Source organism: Pollicipes pollicipes, unplaced genomic scaffold, assembly GCF_011947565.3.
Source record: "Pollicipes pollicipes isolate AB1234 unplaced genomic scaffold, Ppol_2.1 Scaffold_4002;HRSCAF=4701_pilon_pilon_pilon, whole genome shotgun sequence".
NCBI lineage: Eukaryota > Metazoa > Arthropoda > Thecostraca > Pollicipedomorpha > Pollicipedidae > Pollicipes > Pollicipes pollicipes.
This window is the reverse complement of record NW_023596420.1, coordinates 27,673,810-27,699,876: the sequence shown is the minus strand read 5'-3', so window position 1 is coordinate 27,699,876 and position 26,067 is coordinate 27,673,810. Positions and strand designations below refer to the sequence as shown.

The following is a 26,067-nucleotide window of genomic DNA, read 5'->3' as shown; positions in this document are numbered from 1 at the left end:
CGCCCGGCCGCAGCAGACAATGCCGGCAGCCATTGTCGGCGCTGCACGGCCGGCCGCGCTGGGAAACCGAGCTGAATAATTACACGCTAATTGAAAAGAAAGTGGTTTATTGAGCCGCGTTCGGCATCGGCGTCGTCTCAGAGCGCTGCCGCGGCGCCGCCAGAAAGACACCGCCGCCGCCGCCGGCCAGCACGCCTCATTTACATGCACAGGCCGGCGTCCATCTTGGAACTAAAACTGGCCGCGGGGAAGCCGTCATTTGGAGCTACAGTACAGCGACATGCCGGCGGATTGCGGCCGCAGAGCGCTCTCATTTCCGACAGCGTTCGCCGTGCGTCCCGCGCTTGTGTTTTCTCTCCATCCAGCTCGGAGCAGTGGCACGCTGCGGCGATAGCTGCCGGTGTCGGCCGGGGCGGCTCTGCACGCCGCTGGGTTGCCGGCCGGCGCTCCTGCTCCGATTACACCCGGCGGTGCCGTCCCAAAATGGCCGCCGAGCGCCCATCGTCGCTGCCGCACGGCCGGCCGGGGACGCCGGCGCGTCTGGAGCCTCGGCGCCGCCCAGCCTAATGGGCCACCAGTTGGCCTGTTTGCCGACGCCATCAAAGCTTCGGCCGCGCCATCGACTGGTCACGTGACCGCGGGTGCCGTGCGCCGTCGGTCAAAGGTCAGCGAAAGGTCATGCCGGTTGAAGCCCCATGAATTCGGACCGGGATTAGTTCGCTCACGACGCGCCCGATTAGGTCCAGGAATAACGGCCGTTAGCGCCAGAGCCCCGCTGCAGGGGATGGCTTTGGATAGTCATGCCGGCCTTATTGACTCGCGCGATATCCATGCCATGCCCACAGGTTCACTTGGTACGCCCATGAACTCACCAGGGACGTGGCTAAGGGGGGGGGGGGGGGCAAGGGTCATGTCACCTCCTGAGCCAAGAGATACTGGGCGATCTCGCAGGAATCAGGTCTAAATACATATATTACAAAGACAATTTGGTCTTTTCCCCCACCCCGAAGCAAATCCTGGCTACATGCCTGAAACTCTCCGTGCTTTTGAAGGGGCAAAAATGTTTCATTCCACATCCTATGTTTCTGAATTTTAACATGCTGTTTGTGCATGTTGTGTAGGAACAAAGAATAATATTTTTAGAACCCTGTTATTCTCAAGCCTGCAGCCTCCATAAAGTTTTCGAGGCCCGTCTCTGCACGCGGGTTTTTACCAAGCGGTAGCTCGTTGTCGAAACAGCTGTCACTTGTCACAAAGCAGCCTCGCTGGCGGGAGAATTGCCACCCGTGTCGCGCGCGGACAGCGCCCACCTACTCTGTTGTCAAACATCTTGTCAAAGCGCCGGCCCATGAATTGCCCGTGACACAAAAACCGGGCATAAAACCTTTGCCTTCCCACAAAATGCGTCGCCATGTCGCCGGCTCCATTTGTCGCCGAGCCTTGACGTAAAGCTGGCCGAAACACGGCCGCCGCGAATGCCGACCGGCCGTTTTACCACCCTTGCCCCATTCGGCGGACGTTTTAGTGCGGCCGAGGCCCAAACAGAGATGTTCCGTGGCCTTTTCTCACCAGCTCTGGACAAGATTTATGTGCCGCTCCCTGGAAGAATTTGGGACCTAAGGTAGCAACAGGGGAACCATCCCATACGTCAGTGGGTCGAGAGAATTGAAAATATATGGCCGCAACGCCCGGAAAGATAGGCGGGGCTGCGCTTCGCGCGGCCGCCGCCGCGCCGCGTTCGGCTCGGGCCGCCGCTTTTGAGAGCGACATTACCAGACCATTTTCAGAGTCGCGGCGCTTGTAAAACGGGCGCGTCTCCCTAGGGCGGTTCGGCGGCGGCCTGACAGCAGAGCTGCCTCGGGGACGCGTCCGCCAGCCCCCGGGGAGCGCCGCTGTAATTGTGCCGCCGATGGAACCGATCTGTCAGCGAATCACTTTTTGATTGTCTGCGGAGGGGAGGCGGAGGGTGAGATCGCGAACGGCGGCCGGCTTTGCAGATTGAAACATGCGTTTGGCGGTTCCGTCTTCCTGTTGCAGTTGGAGACTAGTTAAACCAGGCAGGTGCAGGCTGGATGGTGTTGCTATGTGGCGGCTTTCACTGGTTAGGGAGGATAGGTGAAGCAATCAGTGACAAAGTTCTTCACCGGGCAAGGCGGAAGAACTTTTGACGCTGGCATCCACTCGCACGGCCAAAAGCGTGCTCGTCTTATGAAATCTGGCGCCAATATGACCACGCAGTCGAAGTGCTCAAAAGGCCCAAGAACCACAAATATAGCGGCATGGTCTGTCTACTGTCTAGTGGAATCCCGGCACCAGCATTCTTTTATGCATACGGTTTTGGTGCCTTGCCAGTAGGAAATATTATCAAAGCAGATCAGATCCCAGTAAAACTGACGTAGCCCGTTCACCTTAAAGGAAAGGTCCAACGAAACAAATTTTTGAGCTAAACCCCACCCAAGTTAAGCCGTCTCCTCTCATTTCAGGCAGTTTTTAAAGCTCGTTATGTACTCGCTCTGTACGTATGCGGTCGCCATTTTGCAAACTTGTGGCTTTTACACGGAATCCATTGAGAGAAAAATGATGCTACTAAACACGACAGCAATTATATCAAATATGGCAGCACTAGCGGCCATATCGTGACGGTGAGGCTAATTGAGCAATACGTTGCAAACGTAACAATTTATTTGTTCGGCATCTATTGCCATGAATAGACACCTTTCGGAAGCCAACCTTTTCAGGTTCGAAAATACAATTAGGAGAGCGCTTTTAGTAACCAAATTTCCTTCAACTGCATGGTTGCACCCCTGCGACTGTCTCCATTTTGTGATTGATTGCAAGCCCCGAAATTAAGCACCTGATTGATGTATTACCGTTCGTTTTTACCAGCTCTAAACTGTCACGAATGTTCAGTTCTCCTTTGCGACTCAGAGCACAAGCCAAGAGCCACACTGTGTGAGGACCCCAATCCCGTCAGACGCAGGCTATAACGTTTGCTATCACCGCTTCTTCATGGCACCGAACACATGCTTACATTTAATATTTCTTTGCTAATAGAACCCAGCCTGTCTTCACAGAGAACGCCAGAGCGCCATGTCTTGACAGGGAACACCAAAGCGCCACGTCTCCACAGGGACCACCAGAGCACCGCGTCTTGAACCCCTTACCATCGATTCATTACATTTCGGACGATCACGGCTTGTTTGGCAGCGCTCAACTACAGCAACGGCCCTGCCTTCAGACTTCTGGAGAACGACCGGGAAGTATGCTGCCAAGACAGACTTAAATATCAATCATAAAATCCAAAACACATTTGGCAATGCCCATGTTGGCCTCCGTTGGATTACCCTTTGTGAGGAAGTTTCACCTTGTTGGCAAGATAAGCTTTGCGATCAGTCATAGCTGTTACGCAACAGGCACAGTTGTTATGCAGATCACGGCTCCACTATCCCAGGACAACAATGCCAGTGCGGTGGGCAATGTCTTCCGACATGGTCTGACGTCCCATGCCAATGCCTGACATAGCCATCAGGTGACAGCCTGGCCCACTCATGTCCAATTGCCAGCTGACCGTCTTCAGCAAACCAAACAACTGATTACTGTTTCTGGAATGCAGCCCACTACCTCGCTGGTTAGGTGCCCTGCACGCTACCGGCTGAGCGGCTAGAATGGTGGGACCACGGTCCGGCGAGCATTCAATCGCGGCCTCATGGGCATCTGTGGTGTATGCCATCAGTGCATCTGCGGTGTACGCCATCAGTCCATCTGCGGTGTACGCCATCAGTGCATCTGCGGTGTACGCCATCAGTCATCCCAGGACGATCGGCGAAGCAGCGCAGACTCCCCGCCCGAGGGAGTGGGTCCCCAGTGCTCGAAGTAGTCCCGGCACCGTCACCACCCCCAGCACTCTCACCACTCCAACTTCGGGCGTTCCCATCACTCTAGTGATTCGAGGCACTCCTATGCTGCCTCAGGGCCGCTGGAGCAGAACGAGTGTGGAAACAACCGGCGACGAGGACCAGCGGGCTGAGACCCTCTTGGCGCGTCATTTTCCGCTCCGCCGACCGCCAGAAATCCGCCCGTTTGAGTCTGAGAACTGGGCAGGCTCCGAGCTGGCGGACCGCACGCGACAAAAAGTCGCCGCGTTCCACTCCGGCGCGCGCCGCTCTGGGCCGCCATGCACCGCGGCAAAAAACTGCGGCAATGGCGGCGCGCCGCGCGGCCTTATCTCGGCGCTTCTATCCCACTTTGTGGCGCGCCGCTCGCCCGTCGTCACAGGCGGCGGCGTGGTAAGCGCTTCGCGCCGCTCGAGTTTATGGAGGCCATGGAATAGTTACGTTAAATTGGAGGCCGATGAATGACAGGAATATTGATTCGGGCCTCTCTGCACGCCGTTCCATCGCTGAGTGTCGTGTTTGTGTGGGCAACGCATCGGTGACATGGAGGCTAGGACGTTTGGCGCCCTGTCGCGCAAATTCCCCGTGGCTCATGAGCTCATGGCATCCCTTGAGGACCACGCCCCGCGAAAGCTCAGGTTCGCTGCTCTTTTCTGGCCCAAAGGAAAGCACCTTCATCTTTCTTGAACATTGATAGAAGCCGACCGAACATGACGACCGCCCTGACATGACTTAGTGGAGGGCTTCCTGAAACTGCGGGTGCCCCACATAACCAAAGCCGTCGCCCAGTTGTCACAGCGTGCGTCACACAGGCCAGGACAAAAGTGACGGGGCTATGCCTCCAACCAGTTACGGGCCAGGGTCACAGTGAACTTGCTTTGCTCTTTGACACGGCCGCAACCGAGAGACATTTCACGGGCTGGCATTCCACTCTCAGACCAGTGCATTAAGCTTGGATATTCAGGGTATGAATGGGGTCATTCGTGCCCTCATTTTACGCACCTTTTACGGTTTAAGATCGCATTGAGAGAAACGATCCATTCTCCAGAAAAAACGTGCACTGTAATTCGAACCAGAGCATTGCGCGTCTGCCTGTCTGCTGTGACCTTTCAGCAATCCTTTACCGCAGCGGTGCTACCCGCTAAACCCACAAAATCAGCGTTCCCAAACAGGCTCTGTGGCTGAGCGCATGTTTGCTCCTCGCTTCGTGATTCCGGCCATCATGGCTTTAGTGGCGTTTAAATACACTGAAATCAAGACATCAGCATTTTATTGCATTCGAATGGCGACAATAAAATGCGTCCGCGTCGGCGCGCGCCAGGCACTCCGCCACCGCTCGTGGCTCGTGGCTGCTGGCATTCCGCCCCGGCGCGCCGTGCCTATGGCCGGAGCGGCCGCTGCTGACATCCTGTAGTCCTGCAGTCACATGGTGATGAGGACCTACACTTTCCAAAAACTGATGTGCGAAAGGATGAATCGTTTGCTCTGGATCGATTCAGCAGCTGGTTTGATTTTTGTCAGGGTCAGTGCTCTCACTTTCCTGGAGGGGACTCCCGCAATAGTCAAAATGTCGATCCCGTTGTCCGCGAACGTTGCAGACTGCGCTGGTGAGATCGCCGGTAAGGCGCATTCTATGTCGTCTGATGATTTATTGTTCCCTCGCTGTGGTGTGTTTTTTCCAATGTCCATGTTGTTTGCAGACTGAGTGCTAACTAAGCATCTAGCTGTAACTGATCACTATCACGTCACGAAATAATGATATCACAATACTTCAACCGAAAGGTCCCCCGCACACGCGATGACCGCATAGCTGTTTGTGCTTGTGCGCACCTCCCGCCCTTTGTTTGATTTACAACCGGACGGAGGGGAGAGAAAGAATCGTCGGAGCGAACGCTGTTGTTCTGTCCGGCACACCCACCCGTTCGCGGTGCCGCTCAAACGCACGCACCAGTGATCGTGAACGCCAGGCGGTGGCGTCACTGGCTGTCATTTGAATGCGCACGTTGGCGCCCCACGCATGACGTCACATCTGTACGCAATCCGCACACCAGCCGCGAACAACGGCAAACCGCGAGCGTCCACTACTGGGGCGCCAGTCTCGCCGGCGCCATCGCCTCACCGCCGACACGCAGTCTTCTCCGCAATCACGGGACCAAGTTTGGGAGCCGCTGGGTTGGATCAACATCACCGGCCCGGTCATGTGTTCCGGCTAGGGTTTCTGGGCGCGGGGGTGTGAGGGGAGTCGGCCGGGGGAGCGGCGCGGGGGCTCGCCAGTCGGACTGCCGCCCCGGCCACCCGCCGGACGCCATGTACCAGCTCGGCTCGAGCGTCGGCGCGCTCAGCTATCTGCTGTACCGCCAGTACGCGCTGCGCTCGTACCGGGAGCTGTGCGGGGGTGCGGCGCGAGCGCCCTGGCACGTGGGAGGACGACGAGAACGCTTGCTGGCGCGCTCCGGCTCCAGAGGTGAGAGAGAGGCTGTAGGAGGTGCGCGCGGAGGTTCCCCACTGTCCTTATCCCCACTGGGCAGGACCCAGGCTCACTCCGTTTCGTAAAGCAGGTTTGCCGATGTGCGCTTCAAGGTATTGTGCTGTGAAAACTGCACATGGTGAATGGTGCTCTTTTTTCTAGGATGGTCTAGTTGACGTGACGATTGGCGTGTGCATCGGAGGAGCTTTGTATCTCCTCCCCCGCCCCTCCCCCTCCCACGTTGGTCCCATTTTACCTAAATCACCAACAAGCCGCTAAAATCATAAAACGGCAAAGGCCCGTATTGGTTTGGAGAAAGCGCTGATAAACCACCTGTCCATCCTGATACCTCAGTCGGTTACGGAGCGCCCGCTTTCTTATTCAACCATCCGAGGCGGGCTGGGTTCGAGTCGCTTTAGGCCCAGGCCATTTTCCCCTGAATGGAATGTACTGCGGCTAGTCTGTCGCACTAAATGTTAGGTCATGTCAGAGTGTATACCAGACCACGCCGAAAATTACGCACGTTAAGCTTTCACAGCAAAACTCTGCTGTTGTCCCGAAATTTCACGACCGGGCGGTGGGGCCAGAACGCAGGTATCAGATGCTACTTAGCATGAGCTCTGATGCCGTAAATTCATTCAACCGAATGGCTCAGACTGCATCTTCGAATGGCTCAGACTGCATCTTCGAATGGCTCAGACTGCATCTTCACCTGATCGTTTGCCCCCCAGTGAATGTCACACTTAGCTCACAGTTGTAGAGCCAAGACTGGAACCAACCGACCAAGAATGAACGCTGAATCATCTGGGCCTGTCACTGATTTTCCGTATCTGGTCGCCTGCTTGCTGCATCGAACAAGGCCATTTAAACGTTGTCTCTCTGTCGGGGTTCTTCAAAATGTACCAACGGAAATGGAACCCCAAAGACATTTTATTGCCCGGCTGGCAGGGCAAAGGTCTGTTCTGCGAAGCAGTGACTACGGGGCCGCACCTGAAAGAATGTGTGAGACAAAAGGTCTTGTGTCCACGGGACAAAACTAGCCCCTTACTTTGTCCTTGGTGGGCTGAGCCAATAAAGATGTAAGGTTCCTAGAAGACCAGTCGGTGACGACAAAGCCCAGCCACTTTACACCTGAATCCTTGCTACCTACGTCGCCCTAGATACCAACAGCTCACCGACTGCAATCCTCCCACCCCTTTTGGATTTTGTCTAGCAGACCCAGGCCCAACAGCTCTGCTTTCTCCACTCTGAACCCCTACGGGTGGTCCAATTTTGTGCGGTGTTCGAAGGTGCTCACCATCGGAAGGCCGCAGACGGGCAGCCGTTTTGGCAGGAGCCGCGGATGGGGCTGTGTTCTGGACACGGCGCCGCCCACGCCTCCCCTCTCCGGACCGCGGTATCGAGACGCCGTCCAGTCGTGTGGCGCCGGCGGCCACAACCAGCTCGTGGCCGGCGGGTGATCTCACTGACCCATCGCCAGACTCCGGGGGAAGGGTCACGGCTGATCTCTGGGACGTAAAGACCGAGAATATCTTGGCAATGGCGCTTATTCTCCATTGGAGGCAGCCAGGATTTACAACGGGGAGGGGAGGAGGAGATAGATCGAGAGATTTGGCTGAGAAGATTTAGGATTGTTCCGTGAGCTCCCCGTCCCGGCCTGCGCCTCTGGCAAGGTAGCAGGGACAACCAGCACAGATCACTCTAGCCCACAGTGAACAATAGAAAGCACTGCCGGCGCCGCGGGGAAAGGCGCGGTAAGCGCGTTTCAAATGTCCTGAGTTTTATCGTTTTCTGACATTAAGTAATCTGAGCACGGACCATGAAACGAATAGACATAAGACACCACCTTCTTCTGATCATCAGCCAGTTGTAAACCTGGACAAAGAGGGCTTGTGTACACTCAGATACATAATCCATCGCGCAATGTGCATGCGTGCAGATTGTTACAGGGTGCTTGCAGATTCCTCCGGGATCAGGGTGGAAGTGTTAAGCATCTTCTCGTAGATTGCTTCGGCGCTATTGGGCAATCTACGATGTTGGACATATAACATGACCGGTGGCGACAGTTGCCGTTCTTGATCACGGACCCCCTTCCGGTGAGATTCATCACAGCAGTCCGCGGCGGGCGCGGACATGGCAGTCAGGCCGTGTGCCGACCGTGCCGACCCGCAAGGCGACCGTCACGTTCAGCGTGGGAGTAAACGAGCGCGCAGCGCCCGGGCCCGGCCCGGCGGGACCCCGCGGGACCCCCCGTCGCGGCACGACGGCGCGGCCGGGCGCCGGCACGAGCCTCCGCCGCCCCTCGCCGGCTGGGGTGGCGTCCCGCTGACAGCCATTGTTGTCGCGCTGGCCGGCGGCGGACGCGGCGTGATTGAGACGGGCGAGTGGCCGGGGTCAGGTGGACAGCTCAGCTCGCGTCTGGACGGCGTGATGACGCGGAGCTTCCGGCTTACCCAGGGCGCTGCTTGACCGAAAACGTCTCCTGGTTTACCGTGTCGCGACGGCAGTCAAGCGCGGGCGCAGGACTGACCCAGGGGAGGGGACGGCGGAGCTGACGCACCGTTAGCCACAGAGCGGGAGGCCTCTGGGCTGCCGCGTGACTTCCAGCGCGTGTCGCGTACCCAGAGCCGACACTCGCAAGTGTGGTAGCCGCTCGTGATACTCTTCTCAAACAAACAGGGACTAGACATCTGCCTGCACGGGAATACTTGCCTGATATGCCTTGCCCATTCTTTCTCAGATGTTAGTTCATACGTTTACGAGTAGATATAGGTCACGAAATGTCAAACGTCTTAGGAGTACGTCAGGTGCGTGTGAAACAAACTGATGAAATGCATGATGAAGCTGAAAATATATCGAAATTTTCCAGCCATACCGCAATGCTATACATTCAAAAAAATACAGCGAATAGAGCCGTAGCACTGTGCCATGTAACTTCATCCGCAAATTGTCGTGATTGTAAAGGGTCCGTACTGCATTTTTTGCGTTCCTAGATTTGTTGCATCTGCGGAAATGTTCTACTTCATCAAATGGAAGTGGGCGGTAGAGCATATTACACAAAACAGCCGTCTTGCCGTTGTAGTGCGTGATGGGAATCGGAACTGTCGGGGTGACTGAGACAAACACTGAGGAACGATCCTGGTAGAGTTGCGTACAGAGCCGCGTCCACTCTTTTAGGTACCGGGAATAAATTAAATTCGTTACGCCACCGTAAGACTGTAGTCTACACTATTATACCAGTGTACAATAAGAATAATAGTATAAGCGATGTTGCCGAAATATTTGATTCTGTTGTGTTGATAAATGCAAGGGTCGTACCATTACTTGTTCATGGACCGCAGTGTAACAAATGAGGATGATTGGGGCTTAGAGGCGCGTCGGCGCCTAGTCATGTACAGTCCATGAACGCCACAAATCAATAGCATGCCTACCGGTATTACCTGAATCACTGGACAGGTAATCGAGAACCAACAGGGCAATCAACGCCCATACTTATTGCGATGACAGCCGAAATTAATTCATGCGTCCCGGCCAATCTCCCCTGCTAAAAGGCAGAGCTAGAATTATGCCGAGGCGAGTGGTATGAGTACCGTCACGCACCGCACCAGTTAATTTAGCCAGCGAGTTGGTCCGGACATTGACGCCTTGCCCAACCACGTCCGTTGCCGTCCGCCGCCGGGGCTGCTCCGGGGTTGTCTGTCGACTGCACCAATCAGCGCGTGAGTGGGCGTCACGTGACCGGTGGTCATGCACGTCTGCAGGCTGCGCCATTAACGCCGCCGACTGAATAATCCTGCCGCCGGTCGGCTGATTAGTCGGCCCGGCCGCCATCTTGGATTCCATTTAAGGTATTCGGCCGGCGGGCAGATGGATTTTTTGTTTTTATTGGGGCTGTAAAGGCGGTCGAGCGGCGTCACGCGCTGAAAATCACGTGACGCCAGGCGATACCTGGCGGCGGATCCGGCGCGGTGTGGCGCGCCATCGCCCGCACGCCCGGCCGGCGTGAATAAGGCATACGATAGCCGATTACGCCGGGCGCAGGCTCGTAATAAAACGCTGCCATTCGGAGATTATCGACATGGAAGTTTTATGGCCGATGCGTGGGTATTGAAGACAATTATCGTTCCTTAACAATGAATGGGATTATGATCTGATGATGTCGGCTTTGCAGAAACCATTGTGGAGGCAGGTGACATTGCCTGGATCACGAATAAATGCATGGGTTTCATCACTCAGCTTGGTCAGTAATTTGATGCTTATCGCCTGACTGTATAACGCTTCCTGACTTAATTGCGCATCGATCGTACGTGATTACATTTAAGCGACATTCCAGTTGTCGGAAGCAGCGGCGAGTGTTCTCGATACCCCAAATGTTGGTTGTAGAATGCCGGCACCAGATGTGTCGCACCTCTGTAACGATTTAACTTACATGACAGTTGTAGTCTCCTGTCAGAATAGAATAAGCTCATTTTTTGACATTGTAAGTGGACGAACAACTGACGTGACAGGACTAAGGGTTGTCCCGAATTATTCAAACAGGACGGGATGAAATACAACCATGCCTTTACGTTTATGCCCTGAGGACAATACATATTTACTTTTCATAGCAATGCGAGTATTGATTTTTGAATGACGTGCTGACCTTAAAACCTGATTGACTTGGGGAGGTTTAGTTATGTAATTTGCAGCACAATTCACTTAATTGGGAAGGCACATACATACCGCACACCAAGGCAAACATGCAGTTCTTTGGTACGAGGGTATGGAAGATTGCTTAATTGAATCGCTTATGAAGATTGTCCGTGCTGCAAGATTCAGATCGAACAGAATGTGCACTCGTTTGGCACACCCATGCAAGGCGTCAATGCGATTCTCTGGTTCTCAGTAAGAAAATAGGCTATGCTGTTGGACCGCATATAAAAATCAGAGTTTCATTTACCCTCGCCCTGATTCGCCGTTTTTCATAATACGATTGACAAGAGGGTCAATGTGGCTCCCTGCCGTTTCCAAAATAAGAAAGACAAAGCTTAGCATAAAATACCAGTGGATCAGCCTTAACAACATCTCGCAATTAGGATATTAAGTTTTATTTTGGGAGGTCAAAAAATCTAACAAATTATATCCGTTCAAACTTCAAATCTCCCCAAATGCCGAACTTTTTCAGGTTTACACGCTCCTGTATGAGATCACACCACGTAGTGACACAAAAAGTGAACAACCGTGTTCCTTGTTCAACAAGCACAATGGAGTGGAACTCTATGCGTTTTTAGCGTATATTTAGGATGTATGGTTCCATCAATGTCACAATGTCGACCCGCCGCGCGCGCCCCGCGGCATCGCCGGTAGCCGCCCGCTGCCCGCGCCGGCCGTAGATCGCCGCGCAGTGCTGTCAAAAGATTACGGCTGTTCCAAAACCAGAAATGCTAGGGACACGTTTTGGGTCTCAAAACACGTGCAGCAGGTGCCCCATAGAATAGTAAAAACTTGGGCGTGATTGCACTACATGCTAGAGAGGTATGCTAAACAAACCTTAAGGGGGCACATCGATCCCCTCCTTGTCAGGGCGAGGGCTAAAATTTGCGGTGGTGGAGGCAAGAGCTGGATTTTCCCTAGATGTGTCTGCTATGCAATTGCCTGCAGTGCTCTTTTAAGTGTTTTAAGCTCAATAAATACGCAAGTGCACAGCCATGCTCCCTACTCGCGAGTGGCGAAACGACGAAAACCTTTACGCATGAAATCGCTTCAATTGTTGTTTTTAACTCAGTCTAATGTGGATTATCGTCATAAATGTATGTTAGTCATTGCTGACATTCACTTCGCTTACCTATGCACTTGGCTGCACTAAGGAGGTGTTTTCCTGATCGCCTGGACGGAAATTGCGACCAAAATTTTCAGTTTCTCCCCTGAGTCCCGCCCTTTTTCCCTCATCATGCTGCGGTGGAGATGCGCCAAGCTGTGCAGAAGATGCGGGAGATAGCCTTGTGTGTCGTCACGCAGTCGCGCGCCAGTTCTAATTCGACGCTGCCGGTAGGCTGCGCCGCCGGACGCCTCCGCCCTCCGGGACACGGAGCCGGCGCGGCCGGCAGGGGTGGCTAATAAGCGATTATCGCTGAAAGTCTCGATGACAGTACGGAACTTAAAGTTGCTCTTAACGAATCAAAACCGCTCCTTTCCTCCAATCTGCTTATGCGGAGCATCGGAACCCACAAACGCTGCTTTGAGGCACAAATGCTCGCATGTTCTGAACTTCTTTGCGTTTCAGGACAATGAAGAAATACTGCAAACTAAGGGAATTGCCGCTCCCTTCTCTCCTTTTCGCTCCCAAGGTGCAAAGGGAGGGCAATACTGGCACCAAACACGGCTTTGGGTCTTGTATTTGTGGTTCTCAGCACCCCTCTGAGGCACCAGGCGCTTTACTCCACCCGACGACATTCACTGTCATGGACATGAGCAGCGTGAAAAAACATGCGAAATGATGATCTCCGTTACATGATGGAAACCATTATGCAAATGATGCATCACAGAGAAAAAGTATTTGGTTATCATTCGACCTTTGTCGAAGTGTGTGGTCGTAAGCTGTAAGCACAACGTTGCCGCATCGGTCTGCTGTACCCGTTCACTGTGCGACGGACCTCGCGTCGGCTTCGCAACAATGGCTAAACCCTCGGCGCGTTGAGGGTTAATCCCCAATCCTGTGACGTATCTCTCCACATATATCACGACTGTCGGTGCATGTCTTGCGTCGCTGACATTGTTATAAGATTTGTGCTGCTTGTTCATAAACAGCAAATGATGGTTGTCCAATTGATTATTTGTTCATGACTATCGACCGTTGTTAATGATGACCAAAAATAACAGGTGATGCACTCGTATCCGTCAAATTTTCGTACGTAATCCTAGTAATCCTAGCACATGCCGGGACTGAACCCTAGATAACTCCTTCTCGAAACATCATGCTTACAGCCCCATCACGTTATCAACCGGCCAATCACAGCGCCTGGCGGCCCGCCCTCCCGCTGTGCACCCCGCCTCCCACGACCAGCCGTGCATGCACTCTCAGATTTAATTACCGTCCGACAAGGTGATAGCAGCGGCTAATATGCCGCGCCGAGTACGACGTGATCCGGCGCGGCGGCGATAGCGGCGCTTCAAGGGCGCCGCCATGTTTGTCGGCGGCTCGGCGGCGTGGCGGCGCGATTAGATTCGCCGGCGCGCGCGTCAGTGGCGGCGATACCGCGCGCTGACGGATTTATGAAGGGCGCGCGCGCGCCGGCCGGCCCGTGTGGTCCGGATTAGCGATGGAGACGGCCGGATCAGAAGCGGGGCGGCGGCAGCGCCGGCAGCGCTGACGCGATAGGCGCCGGGCGTCAGGCCACGGCCGGTCGGATAACGGCGTCAGGGAACTTGTCGGCACAGCGGCTCCGTGTTTGAACGGGCGTGAACGCTCACCTCCCGAGTTTTTTTTTCTCGTCGGTGGAGCAGGCTCGCCCAACGAGCCTATTCTGGCAACCTGACCTGGTCATGTAGCCGCATGAGCACAACATGTTTCAGCTGATATATCAGCTGCTGATTTGGGAGGACATACAACGCGCCCAAAAGCTGGATCAGCTTGATCGTTGTCCTCGCCCGCTCCTGACAGGCGCTGTTTTCTCCTCAAGGACCCGTTACTCTCGCTCCGGCCGGAGACAAACAGCGCCCGCGGCCGTCACCGCCAGCTGACGGCCGCGGCTAATGCGGCGCGCACGTGACCGTACGGTCGTAACACTTGCGCCAAGCACCGCGGCCGCGCCACCGCTCGCCGCCACGGGCGCCAGCTGAACGCCGCGCGCCGCGGGCGCGGGCGTAAATGCCCTGTTGACACTGCCTGCTCACGCCTTTATTGTCGCATTACGGGCGGGCGCAGCGTCAGTCAATAGATCGATGACGGAGCGAATGGCGGCTGGCCGCTGGCCGCTGGGCCGGCCGGCGGACGGACCGGCGCCGCCGGCGCTCGCTGGGCCATCTCCACGTCAGGCGGGCGGTGTCCCGTGGCTCAGCTGACTCACAGGCGACAGTGGGCAGACGCTTCAGTCGGACGCTGCCAGTCGCCAGTGCGCCCTGGCGACAGCGGCCGGGCGCTGCAGTCGGACGCTGCCAGTCGCCAGTGCACCCTGGCGACAGCGGCCGGGCGCTTCAGTCGGACGCTGTCGGTCGCCAGCGCACCCTGGCGACAGCGGCCGGGCGCTTCAGTCGGACGCTGTCGGTCGCCGGTGCACCCTGGCGACAGCGGCCGGGCGCTGCAGTCGGACGCTGTCGGTCGCCAGCGCACCCTGGCGACAGCGGCCGTATGCTGTGGTATACGCCGACTTGGCCGAGCGAGTCGCCGATGTGTGCTGACAAGTCAGCCGTGAGATCGCCGGTACTAGAACATTGAAGAGAAGCCAAGGCCTCGGTTCACAAAGGCGTCAAACGATGCCGACGATGAATCATTCATGAGTAAAAGTATCCGATTGGTTCCCTGGACCATGCAGTCGCGTTAACCAAGATACAATTGCTCTTGCCTCTAAAATGACAAGCAAACACAAGTGCAGTTCAGGGGTAGGTAGGCAAGACCTCACCCTTTCTTAGACCCGATTCTTTCATTTTTAATCATAGATGGATTCTGACTGATCAGTGTGGTGCGTTCCCTTCCTTCCCCCCCCCCCCCCCCTCCCCTGAAGAAAATCTTGGCTGCGTCCCTGAAAGCAAATATTCTGAAAATGCATCGCTGATTCATGAACATAAACTCTTACGTGCGGGGAAATGACAATGGAACAGTACATAAGACATTCTAAAAAGTACAAGAAAGCAAAAAAAAGCGTTTGCTCATTGCTTGAAGGCGGCGGCACACTAAGTCGCGAACCTTCCTCAGGACAGACGTTCTGGTGCACGTTATCATACCCAAGATGCACAGCTTCACCGGTTCACTGAGACTATCGGCATTACTTGGCCACATCCTCACATGTCCTCTCTTTTCCCGGACGCCTCGGGCATCGGAGTCAGCCATGTGTAGTCCGAACCAACCATATAGGTCGTCGCGTGTAATCCCGGCTCACCACTGTGAGCATAATTTGGACATCAGCTCAGCTGTGAGTATGTTCCGCCGCCATCGTGGCCTTCGCTCTACTCCCGCGTGATATCAGAGAGCTCGGTTCTGACGAGAGTGTGTCCTGTTACCGCGTGATATCAGAGAGTTCGGTTCTGACGAGAGTGTGCTTTGTTGCAGGCAAAACCCGCACAAAGGATAAGTACCGCGTGGTGTACAGTGACGCCCAGCGGCTGGAACTGGAGAAGGAGTTCCGCTACAACAACTACATCACCATCAAGCGGAAGCTGGAGCTGTCCAGGATCCTGGGCCTGACGGATCGGCAGGTGGGTGACACGTCCAGCATGGGCTACTGGGTCACACATGACACGTTGTTGTTATTTGGGCTCAAGGGCGCGTCGACTGCCGCGGACATTTTGGGCCCAAACTATTGCTGGGCAGAACTATGTCGTGTTATGACATACAGGTTGCTGTTGCAGCACATTACGCGTGTTCGAAAAAGATCAGTTAGCTTTTTAATGTTGACACCAGGTACATCTACATCACTTGGACATGTTCACTGCAGGGATGCCCTCGGACTTTTCCACCGTGGACCGTGGTGCGTTGTTTTCATGCATGCATAGATTGTGATCTGGGTTCTGTTTGGTTTATATTTTATTTGAGCGCGGATCTTCACCTGCCGGTGATACTTCAGGATTCTAACCACGTGCCACGGTAGGCAGTCGGAGGAACGCAATGATGTATCTGGATCAGTGGTGAAACGCAACAAATGTTCCACAAAGCCGATCCAGGAAGCAATCCCTAGATCGGTCAATCTATTTTGCCCCTGACCACCGCTGTTATCAGTTTTGGACCACTTTAATGCAATAATTTGACAAAATCCAATTTAGGGTTTGAAATGCAATGATCTCGTTTTCAAACATTTATGTCTTACACTGTTTGTATTAGGGACGCAACGTTTCAACCCGCAAGGCCACCGCATTTGACACGCAAAACCCCGCGCGCTTTTGGTCCGATTGTGGACAACGGTGTGCAACATATTGACGGGAAACGGTGCGCCACTCATTTTGTCGTGCCTTTCTTTCATCACTTAATTTGCCTAGCCTGGCTCACATGTCAATACAGCCCTTAGTTACAGCTGTATCACACGCGCAACTGTTATCGGAGCCGAATTAGTGGTGACGTAAAGTTTTATGACCGCGATAACAGGGGCCCTTATGTACGACACGTTTTACGCTTACCGCGATTGTCATTAGTTTTCAACGTATATGTCCTTAATTGCATTTTTTCTGTTATTTTTTCATCTCCTGCGATATTTTTATCTGCATGCAGGCATGTGTCACAAATTTAAGCTCTACAAATGACATCATTCAAACATTCAATATAGATCCGTAAGTTGCGCCAGCAGGCTTTGTCAAATGTGGACGCAGTTCGTCGACATGAGTTACTCAATTCTTATTTTTCTACAGATTTTACTCCAGAATTTGGTTCTATTGCAGGGTTTTTGTGGCCGTGCTAAACGTGAATGATATTGCTTTGGTGCAAAACATTCTTAGACAATATGTTATTGCCATGCTTGTATGCAGCATCACAATGGTCGCGGGATGGTTATCGTGGAAAGAAACGTGAATAGTAATAGGAGGAAAATTTGAATTATTTCAAAGATGCCACGTGGTATTATTCCACGCTGTCGCATGCTGCATCCCAGTAAGAAATGAGAAAATTTGGCGAGACATGAAGGAAACCACCTTCATTTAACAAAAGTCTGAGTAGAACTATGAAGCGGCAGATGTCATTTTGTCAAAGAGTAGTGAGCCATTTGAATGGGCTGTCAAGCGAAGTTGTAGGAAGCCACTCTCTGGAAACATTTAAAAGCCATGGGACAAGCTATTTTGGTCTAAAGATCTCATTTATAACTAAGTTTATGCAGGTCACATGGTAACATTAGTTTCGAGGATGTGTACGAAACCTGAACACGGCCAGCCTCAATGGATCCTTTGGCCCTTTGTTGGTCAGATGTCTTCATGTTTTTATGTCTTAAGGACAGCGAACGCCGTATAGGAGCCTGCATTCGTTCTGGAATGCGGGTTATGAAATTGCGGCCTTTGTGACGCATTCGAAGTGTGTGTGTGTGTGTGTGTGTGTGTGTGTCTGTGTGTGTGTGTGTGTCAGTGTACAGTGTAGTGAACCTCCCATGACTTGAAATATTCGCCATTTCTCTGCTCTTAGTGCAGAGCCATCGATAATGCATATATTTTAAGTGGCATTGCCTGTGGTTTTCTGTGGTGATGTACAAGGATAAAACCTCTGGTTTATCTTGGTGATAGACCGCTTTATACTCCACCCTCTTTCTTCTCATTAGTGGCCAGAAACTGGCATCACGGTGTTTAATGTATACTTTGGTTTCATACGAATTCCGTAGTCCAGGTACGTTGCTCGCTACTGTTCAAGCAACACCACTGGTTTAAATCAAGCAATGCTGTGCATTATACGGCACTGATATGATATTCGATGCGTTCTTTATGAATACGTCTCAAATTAACGAGGAATCACAAAGTGCGTAACTTACTTCTTGCGGGTTAATGTCGAGTTAGCACTTAAGCCTAGGGGGTTGTAGTGGGCTAGATCCCCAGCTGGCCGGGCCGGGCAGGGGTGCGGGCTGAAATTTTGGGAAAAGTTGCGTATCTAGTTTGGATGTTTCACGAACATGACTGGGATGGGTCCCTGGCTGCTTAGTCTATGGACGAATCAGCTTTGAGTGCATGATAGAAGATGACTGCGGCCCCTCCGACTCAAAGCGGTGTTGATCATAACATAAATGTTGATTATTCACGCCATTGGACGGATATTGCTCTTCATTAGCACCAAAACAGTCATTCCATCCCCATGCAATCCACGTTAACGTAAATGTCAAAGCCGTGGTTATAATTGTATCTTCCCTGCATGCACATACTACATACTGCAACCGCATGCATATTTTGGAAGTATTACTACTGACTAAACATAAACCTCGCTAAACAAGAATGTCATGGTGGGATCATTTGGAAAGAAACCATGACGTTAGATAAATATTTCTAGGCTGTGCTCTTTGGGCATACCAGACTGCTCGGTCCACTGGGGGTCTTTGTACTAAAGTGTACAGCGCAGCAATGAATCGACACCGTAATAGACACTTCGATCCCGACTGCCCCCAAATATCTCCCATGTGCGACGCGCGAGCCACTGGCACGCCAGCGATGCCCGAGGCCGGGAGAATCTTCGTGGGAAGGCCGCCGCGGGGTCGGCCATCTGCCGAACGGCGGCAGGCCTGAATCGCCGCCCTGTGCCTTCCGGGAAGCCCGGTTTGATCCAATTCGGGGGAGGAATGTCGCTGGGATCGTCGGAAAGCGATAAATCGAGCGGACGTCTGGACGGTGCGCCAGCTCGGGGCGGCGGCGGCCGGGGTCCACCGCACCCACGTCCACGAGCCGACCCTGCGCGGCACCGTCCCCCGAAGCGCGGCTGTGACTGGGCGCTGAATCAGGGGCTGATTCAGCCGGGCCGGCGGCGGCGCGACGCGACATTCCGGCGGGAGCGGCTGCCCTCGGCACGAATGTGGAGCCGCCGTTACGCGGGCGTTAATGGCGGGCGCTAACAGAGCCAAGGCCGGCGGCGGGCGCAGCGCCGATCTCACGCCGCCGCCGCGGCAGCCCGGCGCCCGCTCCGGGGGCGAGGACGCGAGCGGATGCCGGTCACGGCGGCTCGCTGTCCTCCCACGGGTGTGAGCCCCGGCGCCCGCTCCAGCGGCGAGGACGCGTGCGGGTGCCGGCCACGACGGCTGACTGTCCTCTCACGGGTGTGAGCTCCAGCGTCCGCTCCAGGGGCGAGGACGCGAGCGGATGCCGGTCACGGTGGCGCACTGTCCTCCCACGGGTGGGAGAGGTATAGACTTGGATGCCGGCCGCGACATCACCTTTCGCTCTTGCAGCTGAGGTACTTTTAACCTGAGCTCGGGACAAGAGAAGGCTGGAATGAAAACGACAAATGGTTGGAAATTTGAAAGTTTTCTACCATCAGCTGTGTTTCGGGTCCCCAACCGCAATAAGCGCGGAAGATTATAACGTTGCTGTTAATGGCCGCGGCAGTTGCATGCGCCATAAAAACCGAACGGGGCATCTTCTGCAGTCAGACACAGCATTCTCCAATAAAGACGGCTAACGCAAAGATGTTAGATGAAAAGACAAACCCTTCAGTGACAGACAACAGCTTCTTTGCCTCCATTCGTTCGCACTAATCATTTCAAGTACATGTCACATTAGTTCACCACCAACCATCCGTCTGTGCTGCAGGTGAAGATATGGTTCCAGAACCGCCGCGCTAAGGAACGCAAGCAGAAAAGACGGATGGAGGAGACGGCGAAACGGCAGCTAATCGACCTGCAGCAGCAGACCAACTCCTCAGCCGACATGCAGATGAACATCAACCATTCCCACCTGCAGGTCAGTAACTACTTTCCCCAGAGGTCCAGTTGTTTTTGTGAAAATAAATTACGGGCACTGAACGGGGGAAAATGTTTAAGCTTACCCTCCCCCAAAATCCGCTAAAATGGGTTTTTCCTCGGATTTCACGCACTGCCTCTCAAAGTCTTGTATGCTGGAGCTCCCAAAGAAACAAGAATACTATATTGTCGACGTTTCCCAGCAGCAAGTCAAAACCGTCCTTTCCTGCAGATCAGTGATCCCCCATCCAGCCTGCACGTTGAAAACTACCCCGTCGGTAAGCCAGTGATCTCCTCCAGACATAAAACGCCGTTGCATTTCGGTCTTCTAGAGCTAAATGTCATAAAATAAAGGCACAAACCTCTCCATTTATGGGTTGCGTCTTATGAACTCAACGACCAAAAAAGCATGATCTAGCTCACATGACCTATTTTTCAAACAATTTGGAATAGAAAGGTCTAGTAACATCGGTTTATTTCCTGCTTATGCGACGCAATTTAAACATCCCTGAGCTTGTAGATTTGGTGCATGTACGAAACTAAACCTAGGCCTGAGCCCAAGTCCATGCCTGGCAACCTTTTATCTCTGAGGTGTGTACAATGCCTTATTGAGATCAGCAGTCCTGAGGCTTGTGCTTCGCCAATGTTGCCATATACAGTCAGCAGCTATTTGCTATGACGCTAGCTTCTCCCAGTTCCTATTGCTCCTTACCACGAACCCGTTTGATCAGAGTTGCCATTTGTGTACCTTTAGATATCTTTGCCAATGTGTTCAGATGTTAACATAAAACTCGCGGCGATTCATAACAACAGCTTTAATGAGTTGAAAATTACGGCTAGATCTCCCAATCAGTTTTGGAGGGTGACGCCCGTTTGGGAGTTTCGCTTCTCGGTCAAGAACTCCCTGATTTGCCAGCTTAATAATCCCCGACCGTTCTCATGACTAATACAAAGTAGCTGTCGTAGGCATTGTGCGACGCGCCGCTACCAATACCCAGTTTCTGCGTTCCCCAACTCCAGAAACTATTTGTACGTTCCCCAACTCCAGAAACTATTTGTACGTTCCCCAACTCCAGAAACTATTTGTACGTTCCCCAACTCCAGAAACTATTCGTACGTTCGCCAACTCCAGAAACTATTACCAACTCCATTCATTGAGGAGTCTACCTCAACTTGACGCGCGTGCACGTAACATAAGACCAACGCCCTTTTCACCGACACCCATGCCAACACTGTGACGTCAGCGCTGCCCGGGCCCGCCAGCGCCGGCACCCATTGCCGGCCTGCAGACCGGTCTGCCGCGGGGCCTGCCGGACGCTGCTATCTCAGTCAGATCGCGTCTGGGCGGTGTCGGGGACCGCGGGCCGGCCGACCATCGCCGCGCCGGGCGGTGTCGGGGACTGTGGGTCTGCCGACCACCGCCGCGCCGGACGGTGTCGGGGACCGCGGGCCGGCCGACCACCGCCGCGCCGGGGCGGTCACGCTGCCGACCTCGAGCCCGCCGGTGGTCAGACGGGCACTTAATCGGACGGGCTCTGGACTGGTCTAACCGGGTCAGAACACACCAGATTCGGCTGCTATGCTTCCATGCTGATCAGAGGAACATACCAAAACTCTCCTTTTTCGAGGAGGAATGCTGAATGAATGGCGCACTAGAAGGGGATATGGCATGCTGGTAGAAGTTTGCGAATGTGCAGGTGAACGCGTCAGGTCAGAAGTCAGGATAGTCTGCGAACGAACAGCTGGGCGGCAAAAATGGTCGGAGGTTTGCTTTTTTCACGTCTGGATCAATAGGAAGGCATCTCCTGGAAGCATTAAAATATATATATATATATATATATATATATATATATATATACATATATTTGGACGTAAGCTACTTCATTTAGCTACAGCTGCCTGCATCGTTACAGCCGCTGCTTATAATTTTGTTGCTCACGTCACCCTATCACGGCGTGGCGCACGTCCTGAACCGACCCAGCACGGAGCCCTAGCCGTCTCCGGTCGGCACCGGTCACTCCATCCACCTGACACCGACCCTCCCCCACAGGGTGTGCACGGCCTGCTACCCCTGCACCGGCAGACGTCTGGAGCGGCGGCCGGCGCGGCCGAGGCCGGCCGCTACCCGCGCTACTCGGTCCCCTCCGGCCACCCCATGCACCCCGAGATGGTGGCGCCGCCCCACCCGCAGCAGCAGCAGCAGCAACAACAGCAGCAGCCACCGCAGCAGCCGCCACCGCAGCCACACCAGCACCACCCGCAGCAGCACGTGGTGGCGAAGAGTGAGCCCCGCGAAGTCGAGCCGGCCTTCTAAAGGCAACCGGCGAGGGGTGGCGGGGCCGGCGCCTCGGCCGGCGGAGCCGCGCGCTGATATTACGGCGGCCGGCGGCGGACGCTGCCCCCGCCGGGCGCCGGCCCCGCAGCGGCACCGCAGCGAGTTGCCGCGCCGCGCGCGCCCGGACGCCGAGTACAACTGCCGTCGCGAGGCGCCGTGTGGACCCAGGTGCTCCGGTAGCCCTGCGCGGCGCGGCGGTCCCGCCGACGCGCCGCGAACGCTCCCAGCGTCGCTGCGGCGCGGCGTGGTCCGGCCGGTGTCGGCGTGTGACGCGGGCGCCGGGGCGTGTGGGGCGCGCGGGAGGCCGCGCAGTGATTAGCCAGGCGCGCCTGCAGGGGTGCGAATCTCATTCGTGATTGCGCCGTTCCGGTGATGGCTGCGGTGTCAGCGCTGCGCAAGTTGGATGTGTTCGCATCGGATGACGCTTGGTGGTGATGTGAAGACGGATAACAGGCTCGTGTGCTTGCCTCACCTTGAATTAATGTAGATACTCCAGCAACGGGAGACGCGCAAGTCAAGCGCCTTTGCTTTACTTGCTAAGCTGAAATTAGCAGTGCGCGAATTATCATTTCGTGGTAACGTTTCAGCTAAAACATACTGAAACAAACCGAGAGGAGATAAAATTGATGCTTTCCGTCAGAGAAGCATTGGCCTGGATGACGGCGTGGTCCTCACCGTTAACTTTTCCCAGTGAGTCGTTCTCGCAGTCAGGCCTGCTTATCCCAGTCCGGCTCGGGCCGTCCTCTCCAGTCGGCTCTGTCGCCGCCGATTCGACGCCGTTAGATGAGAATCTCAGTCGACGGCCCGGCAGTTTAATTGGCGGCGCCAGCCGAGCCGGCACGTTCTGAAACGCGTCCCGGGAGAGCCGGCGGTTTGGACGGTAATCGAGGCCGAAACGAGCGGCAATTCACGCGCCGCCCGGCGCATTGTTGTTGCGCGGCCGCCGCCGAATAGCAGAAATTAGCCAGCCCGCTCCGCCAGGGCAGAATTGATCCCCCAGGACTTTAGAAAATGAGCTGTCGCGCTGCGGTCGGCATCGGTTTAAAGGGCTCGAACGGAGCTGGGATTGACGGCAGAAATGTGACGATTGGACCACGGCTGGACCAGAATTAGGACTGTCGGGCTGGCTGGGACAGGCGTGTCGAGGCTCGACGAAGTGCAAGGTTGAGTCGTGCTGTGTGGGGTTAGGCATCAATAGATTTTGTCCGTGCTTGCGCCGCAAATTTCAGTGCCTTGTAGTGTTGACGAGGCACAATTTGTGGGTGTTTGTGTCATTGATGTGGTTGGCCCCGTGAACTGTTACATTCCTCGCTTGTTGATGTGCGTTGCCACCGCAATTCGATTTCTTGAGTTCAATCCGTTAATAAACTAAATTCATTTTGGCATATTGCACACAACCGGAGCATGCCATTTACATGTTAAACCAAGACAAATGTTATCCGACCTTCCGCACTGTTCCGCTCGGTCGGCCCGCGTGATGCCGCCCGCCTGGGCGAGTGCGTGTGCCTCGCCCGTGCGCGGCAGCACAAGCCCACGCCCCGTGACGCGCGCGGCAACCTGGCCAGTGACGCTTGGGGCTCGTTTCCGGAGAGCGGTGACCACGCCTGTTTTCTGTTAGTGTTAGTGTTAGTCGTGACCGCCGCGCCCCGACTGGACCGCCTGACGCCGTGCTGATCCGGACCAGATCTCCGCGGGTCGCCTGTTGCCCGGAGACGGCGGGGGCGGTGACGTCCGCGCGTCGCCAGTGACGGGTGAGGCGGCTGTCCGTGACGCTGCATGCCGCCGTGGGCCGCGCTGCCGTGCGTCATGCTCGCGTACTCTATTCAGCCATCGATCGCAATAAACAAGAGTAGCTGATGCGCTTGGCTGGCGCTGGGAGGCCATGCAGAGCTGGCCGGATGAAACTCGGCTGGATGGCTTCGTGAGAACGCTGACCGGGACTAGCTCTAATGCGGTGGCGAGGTGCTTCACAGGCAGCCCATGTCTGTATCCCAACAAGAGGGCAGCAATACCTACACCAATCAGTTGAACACTAACGGGGGAAGATGCGCCATAGGAACACGGTCATGCGACCGACAATAGCTGCAAACGAAGCCTGTGCCAGGGCAGTACTGAAGCGAGGGAAACAGAGTATCGGCAACGCAGAGCCAATACGCAAAGCATCTGTCACTCCCCGACCTGTCTGTCGGCCGCTGCATTACAACCAAACCGCACATACCCGCATATCACAAACCAGCAACCCGCCGCCCAAGCAGTCACGACATCCTTCCCGCCGCCCCCCCCCCCCCCCCCCCCCCGCTGCCCTGCCGTCGGCTGAGATGAAACAATGCGGCGGCGGCGGCCGGCCAGCGGCGCGGCCGGCTCTGACCGACCGCCCTCCCCGGACTGCCAATTAGTCGCCGGCGCTGGCAGCTTTATGGCCCGGCTGATATAGGGCCGACGCTCACACAACTCTATTTATACGTCACCGATAGAACCCGCCATTTTTATTGATTCTCTTTGATGCGGCCGCACCACAAACAAGATGGCCGCGCCGATTAAACTGTAATGTGGAGCGGCGATCTGTGAGGCGCTTTGCAGAAGAGGATGCAAGCCAAGGTGCTCAGTTGCGGCCTCAACACGAATAACGGTAGAACAGCCAATTGGGAGTGTGCGGCGTGAGTTACATTTCGGCGTGGATCGTCGGTAATAGGATGTTATTGTCGCCGGCCGTGTGCATTGCTGTGCGGTGACTGTCAATGCCACGGGAAGCGTCCGACACCGACGTCAAACAGCAATCCTCCAGAGGTCGGTGGAAAACCCGTCACCCAACTCCCTTGGAGCCTCTTAAGTATGTGTGTGAGAGGAGGGGGAACTGCAGGTCATCATCATCGGATCTGGCTCGTACCTATAGCCACAGCGCCTCGAAAGTTTGCTAGTGACACTGGCGTCAAACGGTAATCCTGCAGAGGTCAGTGGAAAGCCCGTAACCCAACTCCTTTGGAGTCTGAAGTGTGTGTGGCGGGAGGGGGGACTGCAGGTTATCATCATCGGATCTGGCTCGTACCTATAGCCACAGCGCCTCGAAAGTTTGCTAGTGACACTGGCGTCAGACGGCAATCCCGCAGAGGTCAGTGGAAAGCCCGTCACCCAACTCCCTTGGAGTCTGAAGTGTGCGTGTGGGAGCGAAGGGGGGGGGGGGTGGACTGCATGCTACCATTCTAGGATCTGGGTTGTACCTATAGCCACAGCACCTCGATAGCTTGTTGGCTGCAATGGAACTACCAATCGTCTTTTCTGATAATTGAGGTGAACCCATTAAAGTTTCAGCAGAAATGCCAGAAAGCGCTTAAAGACCAGTGCTGTACCTGTTTTTATTGCCAGTCTTACACGCAAGTTGTCACTGAAAATATGTGCCATTAAGAAGTGAAACGGTGTGCGAAAAACGCAACATATCTCAAATTCTAATTTTTACTCAGTTTTATTGTCTAGCATCATTTATGCATGGCTTATTATATTTTCTACGTGGCGTCCAATTTATGTGTTTTCGAAATTACTTTTAACATGAGTTCTCACCATTATCGTGATGTTTCACACGTCATGTAGTGAACACGACACTCCATAAATGCTGTAGGCATATGTTCCTAGGTCAAGTAAATAACCCACTAGAGCGAGCCAAAGATCGACTTTTTCTAAAGGTTAAGCTTTTCAGTTTTACATGCTCATATCTACGAGACAACGCACAGAAGCGACACAAAAAAGGAAGGAACAGACGTGTTCTCTGCTTGACTCTCAGTAAAATGTTATACATGTCTGCGTTTTGAGCACCCATCTATTACGCGGGGATCCATT

The 26,067-nt window shown here is 54.4% G+C and overlaps 1 protein-coding gene across 1 annotated transcript in view; it reads left to right on the top strand.

Moving 5' to 3' along the window:
• LOC119094316 (homeotic protein caudal) overlaps window positions 1-22,255 on the top strand; it is a 43,090-nt gene extending 20,835 nt beyond the window's left edge. The window contains exons 3-5 of the mRNA XM_037217387.1: window positions 15,605-15,750; window positions 19,753-19,902; window positions 21,952-22,255. Of these exons, the coding sequence (XP_037073282.1) occupies window positions 15,605-15,750; window positions 19,753-19,902; window positions 21,952-22,215 (560 nt within the window). The 3' untranslated portion in view covers window positions 22,216-22,255. The remainder of the gene's footprint in view (window positions 1-15,604; window positions 15,751-19,752; window positions 19,903-21,951) is intronic.
• Window positions 22,256-26,067: the final 3,812 nt, after the last annotated feature.